Source organism: Myotis nattereri, assembly GCF_964212035.1.
Source record: "Myotis nattereri genome assembly, chromosome: 4".
Lineage (NCBI taxonomy): Eukaryota > Metazoa > Chordata > Mammalia > Chiroptera > Vespertilionidae > Myotis > Myotis nattereri.
In genome coordinates, this window is record NC_138079.1 from 108,848,741 (window position 1) to 108,869,201 (window position 20,461).

Sequence of the window (20,461 nt, forward strand, 5' to 3'; positions counted from 1 at the left end):
TCAGTGGTTGAGCATCGACCTATGCACCAGGAGGTCACGGTTCCATTCCCGGTCACAGCACATGCCCCATTTGCAGGCTTGATCCCCAGTGTGGGGTGTGCAGGAGGCAGCTGATCAATGATTCTCTCTCATTATTGATGTTTCTCTCTCTTTCTCCCTCTCCCTTCCTCTCTGAAATTAATAAAACTATGTTTTATAAAAATAAAAAATAAAATCTGTTGCAAAGATATAAAAAAATAGTGAGATTTCACATAAAGATGCTGACGAGGACGGACCAGTGCGGTGCCTGCTTCCTGGCACAGGGGGCCCAGCCAGCCCAGACAAAGGCAGCGGCTGCGGCCTGGCTAATGTGAAAGACTGCAATGCCAGTGGTGGCCACCAGGCCCTCCTGCTGGCCGCTGGGAATGAACACCCGCTGAGCCTTCTCGGTAGCTGGCGCTCTGCGGTCGGCCTCTGGCCGCCTCCCCTGACCACGTTTCCATGGCCTGCCTTGCCTCATAGGCAGCTGAGTTGACACCCAGGCTGGGTGGGAAGCAGTGTCTTCCTTACAGAGATTCTCTCTGGCCACACTCCCGGCCTCTGCCTGGCCCCGCCCCCAGGCTCTGTGATGCTGACACCGCTGGTCAGGAGGCCACGCGGAAAACCACTGCCCTACAACCAAAGCCTGAACCCCAACGCCGCTGGGTTCAGAGCCGGCGGGCATGGGAGCGTTTGCATTCTTCCTCTGGCCCGCTGAGGAGGGGATCCACGTTTTGAGACGTCATGAATGCCCCCACAAAACTCCAATGAGTTGTGTCCACCTCCAGTTTCCTGAATGGACAACCCATTCTTCTCTTCCCGATTGTCCTTTGACCTCTTCCCAAATGGTGTAATAAAAGCGATGCTGCTGCCTGTGACTTGCAGGCCCCTCTCCAGCCGCAAGTGGACACCAGGGCACTCTAAGGAATCACATCAGCAGGACGCGACGCCATGCCCCTCAGACATGCTGCGCCCGAGACCCTGAAACTCATTATCAACTGTCCTGTGCGGGCGCATGCTGAGCGCTTTATGCATAGACGGTCCTCCCTGTGTTACAGAAGATGAGCGGAGGGGCCGAGGGGAGCTCACGCATCCAAGTCCACCATCGCTAGCATCATCAAGTGTGTGTTGGGCCCACTGTATCCGCCAAGAGTCAGACACTGTTAGAAATACTGAGCCCAGTCCTGTGTATCTTAGATGAGTGTTGATTACCTGGAGGACAATAGGCACTTGGAGGTGATGTCATATGAGACATGCTTGCAGGTACATGTATGTGTGAGTGTGTGTGTGTGTGTGTGTGGCGGGAAGGGCCTGCCTCTGAGCACCAGGAGATGTCCAGATGGAAGCAGGACTCACCGGGGCTGCTGTCTTCTAATCGTTTGGGACGTGCAGGACTGGGGTGATGAGAGGTCATTGGGAGACTTTCTCAAACCCCCTGCCCTTGGTCCGGGCATTCTGTGCCTCTGCCGGGCCAGACTGTGAAGCCTGGCTCCGTGGTGCGCTGGCTGAGTGACCTCACAGCCTCCATTTCCTCTGCCATTACAAGGAGGGGCAGGTCGTTGTGAGGACTTAGATCAGCGGTTCTCAACCTGTGGGTCGCGACCCCTTTGGCGGTTGAACGACCCTTTCACAGGGGTCGCCTAAGACCATCCTGCCTATCAGATATTTACATTACGATTCATAACAGTAGCAACATTACAGTTATGAAGTAGCAACGAAAATAATTTTATGGTTGGGTCACAACATGAGGAACTGTATTTAAAGGGCCAGAAGGTTGAGAACCACTGACTTAGATGTTGCATGTGAAGTGCCTAATACGGTGCCTGGCACATAGTGAGTGGCCAGAAAATTAATAAAAATGTGTACCATTAACATGGCCATTTCCTTCACACCCGAGTCCCTGACACCTGCCGGTTTCTATGACAATGTTTATGTTCACTTTCAGCCTCAGTTGGCAGTTGTACAGCCCATAGTAGAGGCCAGGCTGCGTGGATGGAAATCGCCATTTCTGTACCTGAGACTCTGTACAGAAATGTGAGCGATCCATGTGCCCGTGTCCACGCCCGCCTCTGAGAGCAGGGAGGGCGCACACGGGCGGGCGGGGAAAGAGCGTGGGGTGTACACGTGGCCAATGGCCAGAGGGAACGCCTACTTACGGCTTTTGGCTTATACGGGGGCTGAATCTCTTTGCGTTCCAGTTTCTCCCAGTCAATGTACCGGAAGAACGCGTGCTCTTTGATGTCCCGCTCGCCTTCGGGCCCGCAGCCCAGACGTTTGCCCGGGTGCTTGGTCATCAGCTTCGAGAGAAAGAGAAAGGGAGGGGTTAGTGACCTCTGGGGAGCCGCCTAAGGCACAGAGCACCCCGCTAACGAATTAGGGAAGGAAGGACCCTGCAGAGCCCCAGCCAAAACTAACAGTAGCCCTAGCCGGTTTGGCTGAGTGGATAGAGCGTCGGCCTGCGGACTGAAGGGTCCCAGGTTCGATTCCGGGCAAGGGCACATGCTTGGGTCGCAGGCTCCATCCCCAGTGTGGGGCGTGCAGGAAGCAGCCGGTCAATGATTCTCTCTCATCATTGATGTTTCTATCTCTCTATCCCTTTCCCTTCCTCTCCGAAATCAATAAAAATATATTTTTTTAAAAAAACTAACAGTAATATCAATGGACACTGTAATTGGGGAAAAGGACTTAAAAAAAGAGCCCCAGCTAATTTTTTGTTGCTGTTATTGTTAATCTCCACCAGAGGATATTTTTTCCATTGATTTTTTTTTTTTTTAAGAAAGAATGAAAGGAGAGGGGGAAAGAGAGAAACATCCATGTGAGAGAGACACATCGATTGGTTGCCTCCCTCACGCGCTCGACCAGGGTGGGGATCGAGATACGTGCCCTCGGTGGGCTGATGCTCTAACCACTGAGAGCACCAGCCAGGGCCCAAGTAACTTTTATTTTTTATTTTTCATCCCAGCAATGCTTTCCTGGCCAAGGGCTTTGTACCAGGAGGACCCAACAATAGTGCCTGCAGGCTACTCGTCCAGAGCAAGATCCCTGTGGCTAACTGAGGACCGGACTTCAAGTTAGACAGGTCACCACGATGAATCTGGGTTCAAGAATAAGATCTATGCAACCACTGCTGCATTGATGAGAGCAGCTCCGGTCTCTTCCCGCCCTCCTCCCGCCACGAGAAAGCCAGAGGATAGCCCTGGCCACGGCCACATCCAGACAATGTCGGCTTTCTCAGTAAGCCTCCGTGACAGCAGAAGGAAATACTAGTGAGATGGGCCCAAGTTTCAAGTAATTACTTCCCGAAAGCTCATTAAACAGTCAAAGCCAGCCCGGCTCCTTTCCCTCGCCTCACACTCCCTCAGACTCCGCAGGGGCCTCCTGTGAAATTACTTATCAAACCCTCCATCTTCGGGCCTCAGAGCCGCGCAAGAGACCAGATGAATAGCTGCTCCGAGGCTAAACCAGACAGACTTTCTCTTGCGAGCAAATCAGAGGAGCTTGGAACTGTCTCCATCGGCACTTCAGCGAATGCACAGGGTGGACAGGAGGAGTGGTGATTATTAACAAGTACCGACAAGAGGGCATCCAAACACAGACCTGGCCGGCAGCTCAGTGGTTAGAGCATCGCCCTTGGACTGAAGGGTCATGGGTTCGATTCCCGGTCAAGGGCATGTACCTCAGTTACAGGTTTGATCCCAGCCCCAGTCGGGGTGGGTGCAGGAGGCAACCCGTCGATGTGTCTCTCTCACATCAATCTCTCCTTCCCTCCCTCCTTCCTTATCTCCTCCCTCTCTTTCACTCTCTCTAAAAATCAATGGGAAAAAATATCCTCAGGTGAGGATTCTTTTAAAAAAAGAGACGAAACAAAAGTGATTGGGACACACAGGTCCAAGAAGCTTCCAGCGTTGACCAGACACAAGGAGCCCATGGTGTCAGAGCTCTTAGATTGTTGCCCAGGATTTGCTGATTGAGGGGAAGGGAGGGGCCCAGCCAGTCACACCTACTCTGTTGGCCATTCCGCTCAGCTGATTCCTGCTTTCAAGATAACTTATCTCCGCCACCTTCTCCCGCCCCCCCCCCCACCACCCACCCTCACACCCCCTGCACATGCACAAACTTTCCACATGTGCTCCACCTTCCAGGGGAGAATAACTGGGCACGTAGTGTTCTAAGCTACGTCTTCACTTACACACACAATCCCACCTGGTTCTGACAATAGCCCCAGGCACTGGGCATTTATTTTCTCCATCGAATGACAGGCAGGCGGCACTCACAGAGGTTAAGCAACTAGCAAGGACTCGCAGAGCGTAAGGGGCAGAGCCGAGACTGACCCCGCCTCTCACCATAAACCGTGGGCTTTTAAGAGGAATGGGAGAGCTCCTCGCGGGCGGTTTCCGGAGGTACCGGTGGCTTGGTCAGGGAGGGTCTCTGGAGGGCGAGCAAACTGAGCTGAGCCTTGAGATCTGTGTAGGGTCAGGATGGAGGGCGGGAAGGCTATGAACCGTGGCCACAGAACCACCACCACCGCTATCAGGAGGGCTCCGTGCACAGGGCAGGCTCCTGCCCATGGCTTCCTGCGCACGTTATACCTCCGTCTCCACACACTCGGAGGCCTTAGCAACTCTTATCCTCACTTCCAGACAAAGAGCTGGGTCCAGTAAAGGAGCCATTTGTCCCAAGCCGCACAGCGAAGCAGCAGCAGCGGCCGAGCAGATGTGCCCGGCCCCCGGCCCGCGGCTCTGCCCGTAGCCCCTCCTGCCTCCACTCTGGATGCTGTTCAAAGCGGGCGTGGCAGTCTGAGCAGATGTGCTGATGTTTTGCTTTGGTAGAAAATAGGGTCTGTCAGGATGGATACAGAAAGAGCATTTTCACTGGGGTTGGGACTGCATTCAAGAGCCTGTCTTAATGTTCATGTACGGGGAGCTGCCAAGCCAAGCCACTGCAGCCACAGCGGCACTCAGCGAGGCACTGCGGTCCCCACGGCTGGTGCAGACAGCGCCCGTCCCCGAGGGCCTCCCAGCCGGACGCCTGGGCACTGAACGGAAGCCTTCTGCTGTTCCCTGAGCATCGCCCCTTCTTTGGAGGCCCAGCCTTGAGAAAAGCCCACACGGGACTCAGACCACTCAACTCAGCGCCCAGCCTCGTGGCTGGAAAGTCGCCCCAGTGAACCCTGAAGGTTCTGGGTCCTGAATTAACAGAAACCTGCCCTCCCAGGGAGCTGCTAACTGGAGCTGAAGCTGAGACCTGGACACTCACCCCAAGGCCGCCTCAGCCCCGCTGTGCAGGCCGGCAGAGCGAGGGGCAGGCCCTGAGAGTGCACTGAGCACCTACTGTGTGCAACGCCACTCAGGAGCTTCCTGTTAGGTTAGGTTCCTTAACGCTCTCACAAACTCTGTTCAATGAATACTATTGTTTCCTTTTTAGAGATAAAAAACCCCCAACCCCCCCTGTCAAAGTGACTTGCTTCAAACCATGCTCCCAGGAGGTGAAAGGTCAAGATCTGCAAAGGACTCTTATCTCCAAAACTCCCCACTTTAAAAATCCCAATCATGGGGGGTGCAAACCCAAATGCCCAGAGGAGCCGGCATGTGACATGGCAGTGCCAGTGCTGGCAACAGTAACCATAGCTCAAGGGCTGGGGCAGAGCCCCCGGCGCTGTTCCCATTCACACGCACCAACGCCTGGAGTCACCGAGGACCCCGTGTGTAGGCCTGTCAGCATCCCTGATCTACGATGCGGGCAGACAACATCCCTGCGGTCCAAGGGCTAGCAGGCCAGGGACAGGTCTGAGGCCAGGTGGCACCTGGCAGATCGGAGAGGGTGCTCTGTCTGAAGGGGCACTGGTTTCCAAGCCAGCAGACTGAGATGTGTTTTAAGGGAAACTGGCAGCTGCATGCTTGTGGGAAATCCTGATTTTTCAATGCCCGCAGCCACCAAACAGACTGAAGGCTCAGGCACGCCTCTCCCTCCCACCCAGACCCTCAGGGCCTACACTGCCTCCCCGGGCCCTTTTCCCTACAAGCCTCGCTTTGGCTCCTAATGAACCTGCAGGTCTCAATTCTCTGCCCTTGCCTCACACCTCAAAGAAAATACTTTTAACCAATTCACTTTAAGATGTTCGAGACTCGCTAAGAGTGGGAATTCTGCCAGCGTGACGAGGTGCGTCCAGACTGAGAGGCCGGCCCAAGCTGCCCGCACCCAGGCCAGCTCCATGGCCTCTGACGCTCCAGAAGAGCAGCGCTGGGGGAGGGGAGGAAGACAACGGGAAATCTGCAGACACCCCAGGATCTGGGACTGCAGGCCTGCTTCATTCAGACACATGCAGGAACCCGCTAGAAGACAGCCATGCCCTAACCTCAAGACCAGGCCTGCACCACGGACTGCAGGGAGAGCTGACTTCAAAAGGCAGCGTTTCCGGGCCCTAGTGTCCGGAGGTGCCATGTTGCTTGCACACTTCCGCCACAGGAAAAGTGACCACCTCTGGATAATATGTTTAGAGGCACGGGGACCTTTTCAAACCGCAGAAGCACATGAGGTCATCCGAGAGGCATCAAAGGTGAGCCCAAGGGCCTCCAGGGACTGGCCCGGCCACTGGGAGGCCTCCTGGCCCAGCACCAGACGCACCTCGCGACCCTTAGGAACAGGGCCCTGCCTGCCTCACACGTGCACCCATGTGCTGCTCGCAGCCCTCTGTGTGTCGGGGCGGCTGAGGAAACTGAATCTGGGTCGCTCATCTAGGGACCCCTCAAAAGCAGCACTCCCTGGTATTTTCTTCGAACAAAGCCACGCACTCAGTGTTAGCCGCACTCATGGGCTGAGCCGGCGTGGCTGCCGGATCCGTGACGCAGACCTCCACCTTCCCGTGGTTCCAGCTCTTCGGCTAAGCCCCTGGGCTCCCTGCCTCATTCACGCCAGGCAGCGCCCGTGCTGGGCCAGAGGTGGAGCCCGCCAGCAGCGAGATGCCGCTCCGGGTGGCCTGGACGGCGCAAACGAGAAAAAGCGCCCTTTCCTCTGGGAGGGAGCAGGTCCGCCAGGGCTTGGGGGTGCCAGTGGGCTGAGAGGTGGAGCTCAGTCTCCTTTCCCCGCCCTGGGAGGGGCCCCTGTGTGTGCAGGCCCTGGCTTCGAGGCGCGCACTCACCCCTTTGCAGATGGCCACAGCCTCCTTGGACATGGACTTGGGGTAAGCCACGTTGTGCTCCATGATGGACTGGAAGAGTTCATCCTCATCCTCCCCTTCGAAGGGCGCCTGCAGGACAGAGGACAGGTGGGCGAGTGGGCGAGGGGATGCCTGCCTGAGCCTCCCGAGCCAGCACCTCCGCCCTGGCCCACGGGGAGGCTGCAGGCTTCCAGCGAGAAGAGGAGGAGAATCGGCCAAGACGAGGGCAGCCACAAGGCACGAAGTCAGAGAGCTTCAGACTGATGAGAGGGATCAAGCTGACACTCTCTTGCAGGGAAGCCACACTTTTCCTACAAATCACTCAAATTCAATTACCTGCCCGGCCAGCATCTCATACAGCAGGACTCCGAATGCCCACCAGTCCACCGACTTCCCGTAGGGCTGGTACGCAATGATCTGGAAGACAGAAGGCAGCCCGTCAGGGGGCGAGCAGGTGCCTGCAGCCGGAGACTGGACACACACCTTTGCAGTGAGAGTGGACGGCCAGGTGGCGGGGGAGGGAGGTCACCTGCCTACTGGGAAAGGTTAAACGGGCTGTCCCAGTCCCAGGTGCAGGCCACCGTCTCAAACAGTGGACAGGGAGCTGGTGCCAGGCAAGCTGCTGCTCCCCATGGGGGAGGGGTCTCCGGCAGCGGCCTCAGGCCGGGGACGCCTGTGCATGCCACGTGACCTGTCCAGTCACTTGCTATGTGCGCTCTTTTTAATTTTAATACAGTGAGTGTGAACTTTTAAGAAGAAAAACTGTATTTCTCATTATAAAAGTAATAACATTTATACAACAATGTGAATGTACTTATCGCTACTGAACTGTACATTTAGAAATGGTTAAGATGGCAAATTTTATGCTTTTATTTACCAAAATTTAAAAATTTTAAGTGAACACATGTAATAGCATTTATTAATATTTTAATATTTATTTTAAAATATAGATAAGCTAAGAGAATCCCATTAAAATCACCCATAATCCTTTATCGAGAGAAAACTTATGATTGATATTTGGTCTATTTCCTTCCAGATTCTTTTCCGTGAATAGAGATTAAACTCTCTGTGTGTATGTGTATTACATAAACATAAATACTTTGATGTGTGAAATATTAATAAAGTACTTTAGTCACTTAACATTTCCATGTTAATACCTCTATGTCAACATACTCAGGCTTAACTTGATGCAGCATCCCATTGCCTGGCTACAAAACCTGTCTCGCCAATTCCCAACAGGCGAGGTTTCTCCTGATGCTACAATACAGACTCTTGTAACGAGGCATTTCCACATCTGTCCCCTTATTTCTGTAAGTCAGGGCCCTAAGAGGGAAGGCAGTGTGGAGGCAACACCCTCCTGCTTTACTCACTCTATTATACGTTTCTATGTACAACTTTTCAAGGGCACAAATAAAGTGGTACTTTTTTAAAAAAAGAAAAAGATGAATTCCTAGAAGCGGATTTTCAGGGCTCAAACACTATACACAGCGATTAGGGTTTTGACACTTATTACCAAACTGCCAGGGCATGGGAGTGTCTAGAATAGCGATGAGCACCCGCATTTCTGATAGGGTGTAACACTCTGTCGGAGGGGATCAGAGGTGACAGAGCAAAGGTGGAGGTCAAGGTCTGGGGAAGCAGTCCAGACGTTGGATCCTGACCGCCACGCCCTCCCAGTTGTGTGACTTGGAAGGAGTTGCCTACCTTCTTTAAGCCTCAGTTTCCTCAGTTTATAACAGTACCCATGCCGTAGGGTTTTGTGAGGATGGAAGAGAAACATGTGCCTTCACATATTATGCCCTCAGATGTTTGCTATTACTGGGAAGCCCTGTAACTCAGTGACTGCTTGTGTGGCTAAATAAGTGCAGCCAGACAAACGGGGTCCACAGATCAAGCGCCGTCTGCCACCCCAGCTCCCAGGCGGGTGGAATGTGCTCGTGCGTGAGCCCCAGAGGACGCGGAGCTCCGTGGGGACTCCTGCACGCTTGTGAAGCACGTCACCTCGACTGGATCCCCACGACAACCTAACGCAATCCTTCCACAAAGGAAAGCGAGCCCGAGGAGGCGAGAGACGCTGCCGCGCGATGTGGCTGCGGATGGCCCGCCTGCAGCTTGCTCCTTGCGGGCTGCGGAGGGGCCGCCTCCCCACCCGTGTGTGTGTGTGTGTGTGTGTGTGTGTGTGTGTGTGTGTGTGATGTAAACTAGGTTCCTAGGAAAGGACCTGCTTTGGTGAAAGAGAATGTAGGATTTAAATATTGTGCCACGCTATTAGTTACATGGGGCCTCCAGTCACCAGTTCCATGTGAGGTGACAGACAAGCCTAGGATGTCCATTTCCAAGATTCTGCGCCACACCCTCAGTCCCACTCCTTAGAAACCAGTAGCAGACTGTACATACAGTCACCTCTCTGGGCACCAACTCAGAGAGAAAGGGAAGTATCGCCTGGCACAAATGTTTGTACCATGACCTGTTGGGAAACTCATTCTGCAGCTGACCATCTCCTTTGGGAAGGGGGACCAGAATTCGACCTTTACCCTTTCATTTGTACCTGCATCACAGGAAGGGACGCCAGGTCTTCCAGGGCTCAGCACACCTACTGCCTCCCTCCTCACACCAGCCCAGGGACCTCTCCCGCCTTCACAAACATCCTGATGTCACAATAAGCAGGCACCACATGGCCATGAGCCACAGTAGCTGAAGGAGGATTTTGCTGATTGTGGTGGATGGTTCTGTTGAGTTTAATTAAGCTTTCTCCCAAACCTGGGTGTATCTGGGCCTGAGCTCTGGGTGTGTGCTAAGCGAATCTGCACGTGTGATCTCTAAGGACTGACAGCTCAGAGGGCCGGGGGGCTGCTCCGCGCAGCACCGGGTGGGGGCGCAGTGCGGGCACGAGCCGGGGTGCGCTCACCTCAGGGGCGATGTAGTCCGGAGTGCCGCAGAACGTCTTGGTGGTCACCCCGTCCCAGATGTTCTCCTTGCACATGCCAAAGTCGGCGATCTTGATGTGGCCCTCGGAATCCAGCATCACGTTGTCAAGTTTTAGGTCGCTGTTGAGAACATAAGAATGTAGGGGCTTAATACACGTTATTTATTTTAAGTCAACCAACAGCCACTCACGTTGTGCGAGGTGCTGTGCTGGGTGTGTGGGGGACAGAAGGGAGTGTGAAGCAGCCCTGGCCCTCCAGTAGCTGATCACCTGGCAGGAAGATCAGGAAAGGTCCACAAACCCATGTGTGCTGCTTTTTCTGCACAGCCAACTGCGCCCAGCTTCTCGTGAGGCCCAGCGAGACGCCGGGCGGGAGAAGACACCCCCAGGATGCTGGATGCTAATGAAGGGCAGAAGTCCAGGCGCACCCCACGGACTGACGTGTGTAACTTAAGGACCCCTTGCATTTCATAGAAGAGATTATTTCACAAAATTGTTATTTTTAATATGTTTTTTTATTGATTTCAGAGAGAGGAAGGGAGAAGAAGAGGGAGAGAGAGATAGAAACATCAATGATGAGATGAGAGAGAGTCCCTGACTGGCCGCCTCCTGCACGCTCCCGGGATTGAGCCCCAACATGCCTCTTAAGTTAGTCTGAATTGAGTTGCTGTCGCATTTTCAACCGAAGGAACACAACCTGGACACATATGCTGGCACCTCCTACCTGTGTCTGCGAGGTCTCTTCTTCCGGGGGTTGGGAGAGGGGGGAGCGCTGTTCACTTGCACCCAGGCTTGGAGTCCACTATCTTTGGTGCTGTCCACGGTGCTACCCCTTTCCAGCCTCATGCTTATCTACAAGCCGGGGTCCCTGCATGCTAGCTCAGAACTTAGGGAAGCTGGGCTTTGCAGATACATGCTTCGTCTACACTAGTCTACATGGTCTGGTCACCAGGGACCCATGACAGCCCCCTCATCTTGACCCCATGCCCCCACACAAGTAGCTGGGCACTGGAGCGAGAAGGGATAAGATCTTCATGTTACAGGAGAGGAGTGTCAGGAGCCGCAGGCCTTAGGGTGGAGAACACCCAGGTATACTCGCTGCACACGGCATGGTTTGAGAGTCCTCTTTTGCTCAATGTAATACCCTCATTTGATACCAAGTTTGGCAGGAAGGCTCTTCTGGGCCCCCGCCCCGTCCCCGCAACACCCCCAGCACGGTCCTCAGAGAGACAAGTCTGACACACTCGCTCACCTCTTCACTGAGGCACTAAATAAAGGGGGAGGGCTTTGTGACATTGGAAAAGATCGTGCCGCCATGAAGACAATCTCAGTGACATTAAGAAGCCCACACGCTGTCACGTAATGTTTTTATAGTTTTACTTTATCAATTTCATTAACTCTGTCTTAATTGAGATTCTTTCATCTGAGCAACAAAAGCAAACTCTATTTCCGCCTAAAAAGGATGTTTTAAAGGGAATGGGTAGCTCATGGAGCCTGAGGAGCTGAGGCCCAAGACGGAGGCCTAAGTGCAGCACGGAGCAGGAAAGACACCCCCCTTGCCCCCAGGCTGCCTGGGCACAGACTCGCCCACCTTCCATGGAGCCCGGGGGCTGCCCTCTGGATGTTGCTACTAAGAACCACTTCCCCTCTCACCCTGGGAACTAGGTGGGGCCGATTTCGAGGGCCAGTCTCTGCTTCCTCAGTCACTAACTTCCGATTCAAGGTCTCGGCCAGCGTGCCAAGCGGCAGAGCCTGGGCTGTGTGCCTGGCCTGGCTACGGGGGCTGAGCGAGTATCTGCATTTTAAATCTGCACAGTGGGAGGCGGAATCTTGCTACACACAAATGCCGGGGCTCAGATGCCAAGTGGCTTAAAGGGATAATGAATAGCTCCTGAAACCACCTCAGACGTGAGGGAACGTGGAAGCACATGCACTCAGGAGAGAGCGCTTTGGAGTGAAGCATGCTGAGCGCCCAAGATGCTGACCTCGGGATTTTTATGGCCTGATTGGCCATGTCTTGTCTCCCACATCCCTGATCCCAACTGGAAACCTCACCCTGATCCCAACCCAGCTGACAAAGATTCTTATTTCCTCCTCAGATTCCTTCCCTGGAACAAGATTTTCTTCAAGAAACTTGCAGTCCCATGTTCGACCCCCCAGCAGCCTGAGCGCTGTACAGGGTCAGGCTCTAAGGTCCAAGTGTAAGGGGGAAATCAGAGGGAGCAGCCACCCCAGCCCTGCCTCAGGTTAGGCACAGGGAGGTCACTGGCTTCGATTCATGGCTCATGTCACACAGAAGATGTGTAGCTGCCAGCACCAGCACTGATTCGGCACACCAAGATGCCACACCGTGACAGCCGCGGGGAAACTGAGGTTTCACAGGTCCGCGTGGGCAGTGAGGGCAAGCATGGCGGAAGGACCACACGACATGCAGTCCACACGATTATCCCCTCTGTTCCTGTCGCCCCCCCCCCCACCAAGCACCAGCTGAAGCCACTCCTCTCTGACCCCCCCGCCCCCTGGCACCAGGAGTAAAGGGGGAGTGGGGGCTCCGTGTCGTCAGGACAAGATCGTCCCTCCCCGGCTAGACTTCATGCTGCCACTTCCAGGGGCCATAAGCCAGGACTCTGCAGGCTTCTGGCAAGGCCCCACCTTCCGTCCCCCCATGCCAGCAGCACCCACAGGCCACCACCCTATCTGCTTGAGACCACCAGGGCTGATCCCTTTACGCCTTTTAGTCCCAATCCTTCTGTTGCTTTAAGAGGTCCAGGACTCTGAGGTCCCTCTAACTCTTCAGACCCTCATCCCACGCCGTCTGCAGAATGGCGGGCACCACACCACCCAGCACACCGAGCCCCCTCCCTGCTCGCTCTCCCCACACAGCACTCATCACTGCTCGGCGGCCTAGGCCTGGTTCCCGCGTCTGTCTCCCACCACCAGAGGATCAGTTCCACAAAGGCGGGCGGTTAGGCCTGTTTTTCACAGCTGTATCCCCATCACAGTACACGGTGGGATTTGGATAAATGTTTGTCAAATGAATGAATGAAATGGACTTCAATAGACCCCACACGTGGAAAATGCCCTTTGGAAGCCTGAGCCCCTGCCAGACCCTCTTGTGTAGCAGCAGTGCAGCCGGCCCTGTCTGTGGGTGTGCGTCCATGTGGTTGTGAGAACTGCACACCCCGACTCACTGACAGACAGCAGCCCGGCTCAGCAGTCTGCCTTGCATGAAATAGGAGATGGTCTGACTCACGCAGCTGCGGTCATACACTTGCTCTTCCAAACATGGGCAAATGCCAAGTCCCAAACTTAATCCTGTCTTTCAGGGCAAGCTACTCAGAAATCCATTTCTGAATTGTGATTATGTAGCAAAACAACACAACCCGTCTCATAATAATATGACCTATCATGTTCTGCTAAACAAGATGCTTTGCTTGCTCCCCAAATGTGCAAATGTGGGGTCTCCAGGCAAGAGGAAGAAGTGCTGGGCCCTCCTGCTGAACCACCTCTTAGAACAGTGGTCGGCAAACCGTGGCTCTCGAGCCACATGCGGCTCTTTGGTCCCTTGAGTGTGGCTCTTCCATAAAATACCACGTGTGGGCGCGCACGTACGGTGCGATTGAAACTTTGTGGCCCATGTGCAGAAGTCAGTATTTTGTGGAAGAGCCACACTCAAGGGGCCAAAGAGCCGCATGTGGCTCACGAGCTGCAGTTTGCCAACCACTGTCTTAGAGCAAATGGCCTTGGGTTTGAGGTGCAAACCATCACTGGTGGCGGAGGGCAGGGAGGTGTCGCCACACAGAGCGCCCGAGCTTTGCCAGGGCAGTGGGCGACGCTGCCTCCGCCTGGTGGAGCACACGCCCGAGTTGGCCTGGGAGGACCCCTCCTCACCACGGAATCTATTTTAAAAGCAGTTAAAGAAAGAGGCAGGGACGGGAGGAGCAAAGGCCACGCAGGGAAAGCATGCAGCTCACGTACCGGTAAATGATGCCCTTGCTCTGTAAGAAGAACAGGCCGATGGCGATTTCTGCAGCGTAAAATCTGAAATAAACAAAATCCACGAGAAGTTCAAGGACACCATATGCTTGGCAACTCTCAGAATTCCGTACAACATTGAACTGGGTGTAGGACATCAATGCCTGTCATGGATGGCCAGCCACCCATCTCATAAAACAAAGTACGGAGTGTGGGTGGGTGAGCAGGGTTTAGATAACTGCCCTAAGGATCCACTGGGGTGGGCAGAGGGTCAGCAGTTGTGTGGTGGGGAGGAGGCCATGGGATATGATGTGCTAGCTGGAGAAGAGTTGGTTCAGAGTACACCAAGTTAAAATCCTATATAATAAAAGGGTAATATGCAAATTGACCCTAACAGCAGAATGACCAGAACGACTGATGGACCAGTCACTATGAGGCTCACTGACCACCTCTTGGTCCCTTTCCCCGGCTGGCAGGTTCCGATCACCTGATAGCCACTGCGGCAGGGGTGGGGCCGGCGAGCAGGTGTGAACAGCCGACCTCTCGGTCCCTTCCCCTGGCTGTCAGGCAGCGATCACCCAATAGCAAATGGGGAACTGGAGGTGGGTGGCGGCGGGGGGCCGGGTCAGCTGTGGGCAGCTGGGGAAGATGGCCCTGATAGCAGGCCAGGCCTAAGGACCGTACCCGTGCATGAATTTTGTGCGCCAGGCATCTAGTAGCTTAATAATAGCAGCTGCCATCTGTTGAAGGCTGGCCCTTTCCCTAGCATCATTGTGGGTTATTATCTGTTTCAATCTTAACTGCAGTCTGGTGAGGTGGGTTCTACTATTACCTCCCTGCTCCTTAAATGAGGAAACCCAGGCTCAGTGACATGAAAAAACTTGGCCAAGTTATACAACTGATAAACGGTAGGCCAGGGTGAGAGAGCTCTTACTGAAGGCCGGTTATAGCACAGGGCTGGGCAGGGCTTCGGGGCGCATGTATGTGTGTGTGCACGTGTGTGTGTGTGTGTGTGAGAGAGAGAGAGAGAGAGAGAGAGAGAGAGAGAGAATAGGGTTAAGGCTTATAGTCCACTATTAGAAGTTGAAGAAGAGAGACAACTCTGAGCTCACATTGCCATTGCAAATGTGCCAAGATATGCAAGTGGCAGGCTTTGGAAGCAGAAGAATGCAACTCTACCAGCATAGAGTGGTCACAGCCTGGGCACGTGGGAGGACAGGGCAGGGCTGAGCTGAACAGCAGCCTCTGGAATGACAGGATGGGGCCCTGAGGGAACCCCGAGGGCTTGCTGAAGGGCCATGACATCTTAGCAGACACCCTAGGCAAGCTTGTCAACCCACCGCATGTCCCCAGGGAAATGCACAGCAAGGTTCTCACTTACACAGCATGAGGCTCCTTAAACCGGCCAACCTGCTGGATGTGGTACATGAGGTCACCGCCGTTCACGTATTCCATCACGAAGTACAGGCGGTCCTAGAGGAAGACAGCAAATGGCCCATCAGCACCAGCATTTCTTGGGTTCCAAGCAGACAGCAGGGAAGAGCTGGGAGGCATGACCAAACACCAGAAAGCCACCAGCCTCCATCGGTCAGCTCTTTGTTCCTTGTCAGGGGTGGGGAGGTGGGGAGGGTGTTTGTGTCACTGTAAGCATGCAGGTGAGCACAGGTGGTGCAAGAGCGTTCTTTTTAATCAGTAACTCTAAGTTTATGTTCATTTGTATTGATAAAGATACTTAGCACATGAGTCTGGGGACTTAGTAGGCATTATTTAGAATAAAGCTAATTTTAGTAAAAAGTAGGCAATATTAAGTAAATCCTATTACAGTTAATAGGTGGCCTATCAAAGCTCCATGATGCCCCCTCCCATGAGTTTCACCTCCTGGTCTTCACAGCCTATGTAGTCCCTCCCACAAGGGCTAGGACTGACTTGGTAATCGATAGGATACAGTATCAATGACAGTGTGGGACTTCCCAGACTCGTCAGAAGACATGACAGTTTCCACATTGCTCTCCCTTCAACCACTTGCCCTGGAGGAGGCTGCCATGCCCCGGGGACCCTCGGCAGCATTGTGGAAAGGGGCCTTCAGCAGAGGATGGGCCTCCTGCCGACAGCCAGCACCCTTCCCGCCTCATGAGTGGGCCACCGTAGAAGCCAGCCCCTGCAGCCCCTCTCAGACCTTCAGGTGACGCAACCCTTAGCTGGAAACCACAATTTTTTAAAATTAATTTTATTGAGGTGACTGGTTAATAACATTATATAAGTTGCAGTGTCCAACTGTATAATACATCATCTGTATATTGTATTGTGTGCTCACCACCCATAGTCCAGTCTCCTCCCATCACCATATATTAGACCCCCTTTTACCCTCTTCAGCCCTCCCCGCCACGCCCTTCCCCTCTGGTAACTAACATACTGTTGTCAGTCAGTGTCTAAGAGTTTATTAATTTTGTTTCATTTGTTGCTTTCTTTTTTATTTCCCACGAATGAAATCATATGATTTTTGTCCTTTCCTGTCTGAATTATTTCTCTTAGCATGATAAGGACCTAAATATAAAACCTGAAACAACAAAATACATGGAAGAAAACATGAGTACTAAACTTATGGACCTTGATCTCAAAGAGGATTTTGTGAATTGACCTCAAAGGCAAGGAAAGTAAAAGCAAAAATAAATGAATGGGACTGCATCAAACTAAAAAGCTTCTGCACAGCAAAAGAAACCAGCATCAAAAGAAAAAGTCAGCCAACCAAATGGGAGAAGATATTTGCAAACGATATTTCCAATAAGGAGCTAACATCTAAAATATATAATGAACCCATACAACTCAACAACAAAAGCAAACAATCCAATTAAAAAATGGGCAGAGGACCGAAACAGACACTTTTCCCAAGAAAATATACAACTTTCATCTGAGACCCCAGAGTCAGAATTGCCCAGGGAAGCCACCCCTGAGCTCCCAGCCCACATACATAAGTTGGGCCAAATCACTCCTTTATATCAAACTAGTGGCCCGGTGCACAAATCTGTGCACATTGAAAGGAAATTAATTAGAAGAAATATTTTAATATCGCTATTTGACCTTTCTCTATAACAGAAGTGTCATCCAAATTCACGATCGACAATGACAGATCAAAACACATGGCACCAGCAAGAGCTTTACATATTTAGATAAATGTGCTTAATTCGCCCTGCTTTCTGATTTAGCTAAACTTTTTCCAGCCCAGTGAAGCACCCCAACTTCTCTTTCAGGTAATTGTCAGCAACACAGCAGTAAATATCAACACGAAGCAGATTATTATTGTAGATCACGCAGGGAGAACAAAGGGTGAAATATTTAACTGCATTAGTGTTTGACTATATTCTGTACAGTGAAGTTATTTTGAAAATAACTGAAGTTATTTTCAAGGTCCACCATTTCTTACTTCTTTTCAGTCGGGTCAAGTTTCTAAGCTTTCTAAAACTCCATTTTCTGGCTAATGAAAAGAAAATAAGATTTCACGGAGTCTCCTGTCTACCTACTCGAGGATTTCTGTGAGGATCAAATAGGATAAGGCAATGGGAAAACACTTCACAGACATTTGGTTAAAGTGTAAAATGTTTGCACCTGGCTACAAAGCAAGTCACGTTCCTGGGCTAAAGAAACTCCAAGGAGGCTAGTCGCTAGGGAGAGGAAGCTGGGTGTTGCTACGTGATGTAATTACCTGGTGCCCACAGCCACCGTTTCTGGGCTGGGCTGGGCAGTGGGCTGCATTTTGCGCCATGGGGTCTTGGCAGCATTGGCTGCGATTAGGTGGGGTGTCGCTCCGGGGTGGTGGCGAGGCCTGTGTCCCACTTGGGAGAAGCTGAGTTGCTTTGTGGGTGCCAGGTCCATGGTGCTGTTTCTCTATAAATGACCAGTGTGTGTCATGGGAGCTCCTGCATTGAGTTTCTGCCCCTTGGTGGTCAGTGCATGTCATAGCGACCAGTCGGACAGTCAGACAGTGTATTAGCCATATATATATATATATCCAGTAGCCTGGTGCATGAAATTCATGCACATTAAAAGGGAATTAATTAGCAGAGATATTTTAATATTGCTATTTGCCCTTTCTCTATAATAGAAGTGTGAGAGATGAAAGGAAATTAGTAAAATGTATATGAAAATAATATATAAATTTATTAATAAACAGTAACAAAAGGATATAACAACAACAGAGGCATGATATAAAAACGACAAAAACATGATATGAAAACAACAAAAACATGATTTAAAAACAACAGTGACACAAACAATGACCAATAAAGTGATTAAACTTATTCTAATATCTCCCTGTACACCACATTAAGAGTGAAAACACTTTCAGAGTGTTTGACTAATTTCCCTTGTGATGAAGTATTTAGAACTTTAACTGTAACATCACATGCTCTTCAAACTCGAGAGAAAGCAACATATAACTGACCATGTGCAAAAACGGGTTCAGATAGGAATATGTCTACTCTGTCTAGAGTTTGTCCTTGTGATTTATTAATAGTCATTACAAATACTGGCATCGTGGGAAACCATCATCGAATCAATTTAAATGGGAGGCCAGTGTCAGACGGGGACAAATTAATTCTTGGAATCAGAACAACCTCTCCCTCTGCAGATCCTGTTAATACTTCTGCTTTGATAATGTTAGGTCGTAATCTTTTGATAATAAATCTGGTACCTTACAAAGACCCCATTTACTATTGAGATTTCTCAATAGCATGATGATTGCACCCACTTTCAATTTTAATTTATGACACAGCATTCCCGAAGGAGTAATACTATTAAGAAATTCGATGGGAAAATTTTCCTTTTCAGCATCATCTGTGGAATCAATGGAATTATCACTCAAATATGTGTGAAACTCTCCATCGAGTACATCCAAAATTTCTTCATTTAGTTTTTGAACATGCTCATTTTTTGGACAAAGAATTGCACGTTTAGATATATTTTTAATATTATCTATAGATATAGTATTTCCAAAGGTAGCTTCAATAATAGATCCATTACAAATCATTTCACAAGGGATTTCAATAATATCCATTCCTAAATGAAAACTGCTATCAAGTTTGCCATCTCTAAGTTTTACTAACCATCCACTATAAGTAGAATCCTCTGATCTCATATTTGTTGTAAGAGACAACTTTCTGAAACATCCCCAAACATTACAGTACTTTAAACTCATTTGTACTATGGCCGATCCCATAGCATGCGGTACAATACTGAGACATTGTCGAAAATCCCCTCCAAGAAGGAGAACTTTCCCACCAAATACAACATTTAGACTCATAGTTTCTCTTAGTAATCTGTCTATGGCATTTATAGCATGACTGGATGCCATGGTGCATTCATCAATAAAGAGAAGTTGGGCCTTTTTAATAGTTTTAGCAACTTCACTCTTTAAATTGAGTCTAGAAATTGAAGTTTCATTTAATGGAATTGGTAATTTATATTTGGAATGAAAGGTGCTTCCACCGAGAAGTAAATTTGCAGCAATTCCTGTAGACGCTGTGGGTAAAACAGTACCACCACGACCTCTAATATAATGTATTAAAACTTTATACAGATTTGCAGGTGAATAGGATTCCTAGCTGGCAGGGCCCTGACAGCAAGCTGGCCACCTGTCAATTCCATGAGGAATGGGGCTCCCTCATCCCTCCTGTCAGGGTCTGGGGTGCAGGTGAATGGGGTTCCTGGCTGGCAGGCCACTGACATCAAGCTATCCAACAGCAGATTCTGTGAGGAATGGGGCTGCCTCCTCCCTACTGTCAGGGCCTGGTTTGAAGGCCAGACTCAGTACTTCCACGCTCTGCTCCGAGGGCGGGTTCCTGCCTGAAACCTCACCCTCCAGGGAAACAGCTGGGGGAGGGTGCAGCCATTTCCAAGACGACCCCTGCAGGACTGACTTCCTTCCAGTTGGTCGAGCTTCTGGACATGATGCTACACCAAGAGTTTTTATATAAGTAGACTAGAGGCACAGTGCATGAAATCCGTGCACTTAGGGGAGGGGGGTCCCTCAGCCTGACCTGTGCCCTCTCGCAGTCCAGGAGCCCTCAGGGGATGTCCAACTGCTGCAGAGGCAGGAGAGGCTCCCGCCACCGCCACTGTGCTCACCAGCTGTGAGCCCAGCTTCTGGCTGAGCAGCACTCCCCCTGTGGGAGTGCATTGACCACCAGGAGGCAGCTCCTGCATTGAATGTCTGCCCCATGGTGGTCAGTGCACATCATAGCAACTGGTCATTCCACCATTTGGTCAATTTGCACATTAGCCTTTTATTATATAGGATAGATTATCAACTTAATAAAAAGTGAAAGAAAGGGGTGAAAATGACCAGCATGTTCTATAGCAGTGGTTCTCAACCTTCGGGCCCTTTAAATACA

At 51.3% G+C, this 20,461-nt stretch overlaps 1 protein-coding gene across 2 annotated transcripts in view; it reads right to left on the reverse strand.

The window, feature by feature from the left end:
• Window positions 1-20,461, reverse strand: part of PRKCB (protein kinase C beta) — a 291,692-nt gene that overhangs the window by 19,086 nt on the left and 252,145 nt on the right. For both annotated transcript variants that reach the window (XM_081089650.1, XM_081089649.1), the window contains exons 11-16: window positions 15,457-15,548; window positions 14,079-14,141; window positions 10,083-10,221; window positions 7,511-7,591; window positions 7,157-7,264; window positions 2,175-2,315 (exon numbers count right to left, since the gene is read on the reverse strand). In XM_081089650.1, coding sequence (XP_080945776.1) covers window positions 2,175-2,315; window positions 7,157-7,264; window positions 7,511-7,591; window positions 10,083-10,221; window positions 14,079-14,141; window positions 15,457-15,548 — 624 coding nt within the window. The remainder of the gene's footprint in view (window positions 1-2,174; window positions 2,316-7,156; window positions 7,265-7,510; window positions 7,592-10,082; window positions 10,222-14,078; window positions 14,142-15,456; window positions 15,549-20,461) is intronic.